At 43.2% G+C, this 6,927-nt stretch overlaps 1 protein-coding gene across 1 annotated transcript in view; it reads left to right on the forward strand.

Moving 5' to 3' along the window:
* Positions 1-3,990: 3,990 nt before the first annotated feature.
* Positions 3,991-6,927, forward strand: part of PRPS1 (phosphoribosyl pyrophosphate synthetase 1) — a 37,060-nt gene continuing 34,123 nt past the window's right edge. The window contains exon 1 of the mRNA XM_007952413.2: positions 3,991-4,112. Coding sequence (XP_007950604.1) covers positions 3,991-4,112 — 122 coding nt within the window. The remainder of the gene's footprint in view (positions 4,113-6,927) is intronic.

A 6,927-nucleotide genomic window follows, 5' to 3' on the forward strand; every position in this document is an offset into this window, starting at 1 on the left:
AAGAGCTGAACAGAAGATTTCAAAGAGTAGTTTGAGAAGACAAAGTCAATTAGTATAATGAAATGTGAGAAGACCTGGAATTAGAAAGCCAAAAGGGAAGAACACACTTGGCATTTCTCAAGCTGAGGGAACTGAAGAAAAAAATTCAAGCCTCGAGTTACAATATTGAAGGATTCTATAGGCAAAATATTGAATGATGCAGGAAACATTCAAAGAAGATGGAAGGAATACAAAGAATCACTGTACAAAAAATAATTGGTCAATGGTCATCTATTTCAAGAGGTGGCATATGATCAAGAATCAATGATACTGAAGGAAGAAGTCGAAGCTGCACTGAGGGAGCTGGCAAAAAACAAGGCTCCAGGAATTGGACAGAATACCAATTGAGATGTTTCAACAAACAGATGCTGTGCTGGAAGCACTTACTCATCTATGTCAAGAAATTTGGAAGAGATCCATATTTGTGCCCATTCCAAAGAAAGGGGATCCAACAGAATGTGGAAATTATTGAACGATACCATTAATATCACATGCAAGGAAAATCTTGCTGAAGATAATTTAAGTATGGTTGCAGCAGTATATTGACAGAGAAATTTCAGAAAAGCAAGCTGGATTCAGAAGAGGATGTGGAAGGAGGATGTCATTGCTGATGTCAGATGGGTCTTGGCTCAAAGCAAAGAATACCAGAAAGATGTTTACTTGTGTTTTATTGACTGTGCAAAAACATTCGATTGTGTGGATCATAACAATTATGGATAACATTGAGAAGAATGGGAATTTCAGAACACTTCATTTTGCTCATGAGGAGCCTGTACATAGACCAAGAGGCTGTTGTTCAAACAGAACAAAGGGATATTGCATGGTTTAAAATCAGGAAAGGTGTGCATCAGGGTTGTATCCTTTCACCATACTCATTCAATCTGTATGCTGAACAAATAATCTGTGAAGCTGGACTATATGAAAAGGAACATGGCATCAGGATTGGACTAAGACGTGTTAACAACCTGCGATATGTAGACGACCCAACCTTGCTTGCTGAAAGTGAAGATGACTTGAAGTACTTACTGATGAAGATTAAAGACTACAGGCTGCAGTGTGGATTACACCTCAACATAAAGAAAAAGAAAATCCTTACGACCAAACCAATAAGCAGCATCAGAATAAATGGAGAAAAGATTGAAGTTGTCAAAGATTTCATATTAATTGGTTCCACAATCAACACTCAAGCAGCAGTCAAGAAATCAACAACAGGTTGCACTGGGCAAATCTGCTGCAAAAGACATCTCTTTAAACTGCTGAAGAGCAAAGATGTCTCTTTGAAGACTAAGGCGCACGTAACCCAAGCCATGGTGTTTTCAATCGCCTCATATGCATGTGAAAGCTGGACAATGAATTAGGAGAACCAGAGGAGAATGGACGCTTTTGAGTTGGTGAAGAATACTGAAAGTACTATGGACTGACAGAAGAATGAACATAACTTATCTGTCCTGGTAGAAGTGCAGCCAGAATGCTCCTTAGAAGCGAGAATGGCCAGACTTCGATGCACCTACTTTGGTCCCTGGAGAAGGATATCATGCTCAGTAAAATAGAGGGTCAATGGAAAAGGGAAATACTCTCAATGAGATGGATTGACACAGTGGCTGCAAAGATGGGCTCAGGTATAGCATGTCACAGGACCCAACAGTGTTTCATTCTTCTGGACATAGAGTCATGAGTCATAGCCAACTTGATGGCACCTAAGAACAACAACAAATTTCTGAACTCATAGAAGTCTGATGTTGCTGAAAATGGTAGAAAGAGAAGGGTAGGATCTGCTTCAAGTATTTCCTGCCTTTGTAACTTGAACAAATCTGGCCCCTCTCTGGTTCTCATTTTCCCAAAATATAAAGTGAAATCAGCAGACTAGATGATATCTGAAGTCCCTTCTTCTCCTTCTCCTTCTTTTACAGCTAAAAATGAGCATGAGTGCCAAGGCCACTTTTGATTCTAGAAATGTTCACTTTTTCTTTCACTTCTCCTAACCCATGGCTGGAATATACTAAATGAAAATGTAGTATGAGAATAAAGGCTTTCTCTCTTTGGTCCAGTCAACGAGCCCTAGTTGGCACAGTGGGTAAAGTGCTTGACTGCTAACCTCGGTGTTCAAACTGCACGTGGGGAGAAAGATGTGGCAGTCTGCTTCCGTTAAGATTTACACCCTTGGAAACCCTATGGGGAAGTTCTACTCTATTCTATAGGAGTTCTGTGAGTTAGAATCAACTCCAAGGCAACAGATTTAGTTTTTGTTTTGGTCCAATGGGCAAGTATTATCATGTTGTTGTTGTTGTTATGTGCTGTCGAGTGAGACCCGACTCATAGCGACCCCTCCTTGGGTTTCCGAGGCAGTATCACTACGGAAGTAGATTGCCCCGTCTTCCTTCTGAGGAGTGGCTGGTGGGTTTGAACCGCCAGCCTTCTGGTTAGCAGTCAAATGCCTTAGGCACTACACTACCAGAGCTCAAATAATAAAACATGGTGTAAAAGGCCACGTTAGCAACATGCAGGTGATGACAATGACAGTAAAATGAGGTTGATAGAAGGACTCAAACCAGGTTTTCTGATTCTTTGGAGGCTTTTTATTCTTGTTGTTGTTGTTAGGTGCTACCGAGTTGTCTCCAACTCACAGCGACCCTACGTACAACAGAACGAAACACTGCCTGGTCCTGTGCCAGCCTTATAATCCTTGCTATACCTGAGTCCTTTGTGACAGCCACTGTGTCAACCATCACATTGAGGGCCTTCCCCTTTTTCATTGACCCTCCACTTTACCTATCATGATATCCTTCTCCAGGGAATGGTCCCTTCTGACAACATGACCAAAGTAGGTGAGATGAAGTCTGGACATTCTCACTTCCAAGGAGCATTCTGGCTGCACTTCTTCCAGGACAGATTTGTTAGCTCTTCTGGCAGTCCATGGTACTTTCAGCATTCTTCGCCAACACCACAACTCAAAAGCATCAACTCTTATTTGTCTTCCTTATTCATTGTCCAGCTCTCACATGCATGAGGCAATTGAAAATACCATGGCTTTTTATCCTAAATCCTATCATATGCTATATATTCCTTCCTTTCCAAAGATTAAATACATCAGACCTTTATAGCCCAGATATTTTGGAAAATCCACACTCCTTCACAGTTTAAACACACTGGGTCCCAGCGTCAGAAATGAAACACAGCTTTCTCTGGCAATGTCTGAATGATTTGGGCGGACATGCCCTCAGTCACTTTCCCCTTGGGACTTGTCTTTCAGCAAAGGCGACACAGGGCAATTGCAAAGGGAAAATCAGTCTTTTCATATGCCTGAGCTATGAGTGGGTACCTCTCTATGATGGAAAAGTGTCTAACTTGGCCCCATCCTTCTAAGAAGATTTTTTTTAATGTATGCAGAAACGTGAAACTCATGTTCAGAAAGTTCCCCTTCATTCTGACGAACGGTGCCTGCCATTCTGATAAACAGATTTTCTTAAGGGAAGCTGTAAACCAGAACCACACTGGAGAAAGAAAAAAAAAAAAGCGTGGCTGATTTCCCGCTTGCGGAAAGATCTGGCTCTCCCGCCACCAGCATCCCTCTACCCCCGCCAGTGAACGCCTCCTCACTGTCTAGCTGTCTCTCCCCGACAGCCTAGCTACCGAGGGAGGGACTCTGTCTTTACTTCGCCCCTTCGTGCCCCAGCCAATAGCTTACAAAACCGGAGGGAGGGCGGAGTTACAGCAAGGACACTGCCCCTCGCTACCCTCTAAACTAATCCGTGGTGGCTGGGCGTGGACTTTCGTGCGGTCCCCGCCTCCCGGCGCTGGGCAATTTAGAGTCGCGCGCCGGGCGGGAATGTAAGATGGCGGAGTAGCAACGCGAAGCGGTTAGTACTCAGTCTGTCTCCAGTACGACTTCAGTTCCAGCCTCGGCAGCAGCAGCGATCGCCGAGCTCAGAGTGCTCAGAGTAGTTGCCCAGGATGCCGAATATCAAAATCTTCAGCGGCAGCTCCCACCAGGACTTATCCCAGAAAATTGCCGACCGCCTGGGCCTGGAGCTAGGCAAGGTGGTGACTAAGAAATTCAGCAACCAGGAGACCTGGTAAGGGCGAAGTTGGAACCGCGATCGGGCCTCACCTGCCGGGGCCCCGGGGGCACCGCGTGAGCAGCGAAGGGCAGAGGGGAATGGGACCGCTGCGTGAGTTCTGAGGGGCGGGGGACGGAAGGGGGCAGCTTGGTGGCGTGCGTGCCCCACAGGATGTTTCCGTTATTTTACCTCTGGTGGGAGGGTACGTTTATTCTCACCGTGCAGTAGGGTGGAGTCAAGATGGAGCACGAGGCGAAGCTGCTTTGCCTGGGTTTGAAGGCAGGGACTGGAGGACCCAACGTGGGGATAGTGGTCGCTTAGTGCGAGGGGAGGGGACAGTCGCTTAGCCTTGGCCGTGGGGACACGTGGCTTTGTCGCTTCGCTTTCGAGCCATCCAGGCTGGACTGGGTTCACTTCAGCTCTTGGACCAGCTTGCATTGGAGCGCTTACTGCGGACTGAGCTTCCTGGTTTTTCTCCTTGAATCTAAGGAGCAGCTTTTCAATTCCCATTGATACGGGTCCGGTTTGGTGCTTAGTGAAACTGACATGTACTGAGGGCGCCAAAATTATTCCTGAGGACCTTCCTTAGCTTAGCAAGCGTTAGCTTTTAACATCTTTAAAAGCTGTAGAATGGAGCCATACTTAAGTTAAATTTAGTTGATTGGATAAAATGATGCAATCGCGCTGTATCCTTGATACCCATCTTAGCTTGAGCCACCCTGAAAGTCTCAAGGAACCTTATTAATTCTAGAATCTTAGACCTCCCTCCATGCAGTTAGTGATAAAGATAGTGCAAAATCATGTTTTTCAGAAACCATCTACCCTGCACTTGTCCAGTTCTATTAGAGCTGGGTGGGGAAATTTAGTAAACAGTGTTATACCTGAATGTTGAGGGAAGATAATGGAGTGGAATACTGGGATCTCACAGTACATTGAAAACGGATTTTTTTTCATTGCCTTGCCAGTAAAACTTGCCCCCTCCCCCCACTTCCACCCTTAGTCTGCACATCAGGCCATCTTAGAGGTAACTTGGTTACTTGAGTCTCTCATGCCCTTTCCACCTAAATGTAGAATCTTCTGGTTCTGATAGGTGTACAGTGTTGCCCTGTCCATCAAATTAGCACAGCACTCAGTCTTACAGATGCAGTCATCTGTTAAGGGAAGAGTTGACACCTAATGATCAGTTAAATTAGTTAAAATGACTTTTGCTCTTAAATGCTTTTGCTTCCCTTTTAAAGAAAAAAAAAAAAAAAAAAACCCAATTTCCACAGTGGCACTTCCTTTATCGTTTTTAGATCCTGCTGATAAAAGTATTTATCTGTAATGGACAGTTTCATTCTGCATGCCTGATTATTGTGCTGCTGATTGTGATGCAAAATGACTGTGCAAACACTGGTGCCATCTGTCACCAGGCAATACCCAATACCTTCATCAAAAGAGACTAGCTAAGCTTGCTTTGGCCACACCTCTGTAGCTTGTGGGCCATAATAAAGAACATAAAACAGGATTAAACTTTACAAATGGTAATATAGCCTAGTGGACAAGAATGGGTTTCATTTAGAGGTGTTTTTTGGTCCCCCTAGAAGACTGGTTATTCAATTCTTTTCCTAAACCAAACACCCTGTGCTTCCAGAAAAAATATGAAGACTTTATTTTCTCTTTGTGTTAACTCTTCTGCTCTCTGCTTTGACAGGGTGCACTCTTAGCACTTTTCTATTGCTTATTTTAGTGGAAAATATTTGTTTTCCTTCTTTGACAGGTTTCCACCTTACACAGGTTTTTCTAGCTTTCACAGGTTTTACTGTATATGTATATCAGAAGCAAACAGATTTAGGCACAGCTGTTCAATCATCAGTTATTGCTATAACTTGCCTTTTAGAAAAAATTAAAAAAATATATTTGGAAGAATAAACGTTAAGATCTAGATGATTCATTGAACCAATTATATTGACCAAACTGTATAATCTGAATGTAGTTCGTGGGCTTTTTAAGGCTTTATTAAGGTCTATGCCTTATAGTACTGTTGGTCTGGATTAGTGAAGGCAGATGTATACATAGTAAAACCAGGCATTGCACTAGTTTACTGGCACCACCTTATTTCCCATTTATATTTCCCATTTAACATAGTTAGATAGCTTTTTCAAGTTATTCAGTATATGCCTTCTTGTCATAACAAACATCCTCCTATGTTGAGGGTAAGTTTTAGTTGTAAGTTTGGCTTTGGGAAATAGTAAGCTGCTGGTTAATTATTAAGTAGTGGTTTTGGTATGGAGTTTTCATATAATAACACAAAAAGGGTACTTACTAGCAATTGTGTTGGCTAGTAAGCTAGTTAGTGATTTTTTTTCAAATTCCTTTCAAAACCTTATACAACGTTAAGCCAAAAAAAAAAAAAAAGAAAAACAATCTCATTGCCATCACGTCAATTCCAACTCACAGTGACCCCCTTTCTGAGGCGGTAAATCTTTATGGAAGTAGATGGTGGGTTTGAACCACCAGCTTTCTGGTTAGCAGTTAAATGCCTTAGGGACTATGCCACCAGAGCTCCCTTATACAGTGTTAGAATATATAATTTCTAAAAGAATCACCTATACTAAAGATATATGTTCAGCAGATATTCTCTAACGTTTGAATAAACTAAGCTACCAAACTCAGTGCTGTCGATTTGGTCCCAACTCATAGCAGCAAGGTAAGCTGGGAGCAAGGTAAGCACAGGCGGGCTGGTGCTTACTCACTGATCTGCACTGAACACTTTCCCTTGTTACCCTCCCGAGGGGGACCGGGTCTCCGGGAGCAAGGTAAGCACGGGCGTAGCACAGAGTAGCAGGCC

The sequence above is a fragment of the Orycteropus afer genome, unplaced genomic scaffold (assembly GCF_000298275.1).
Source record: "Orycteropus afer afer isolate SDZICR_OR568_19922 unplaced genomic scaffold, OryAfe1.0 scaffold00336, whole genome shotgun sequence".
Lineage (NCBI taxonomy): Eukaryota > Metazoa > Chordata > Mammalia > Tubulidentata > Orycteropodidae > Orycteropus > Orycteropus afer.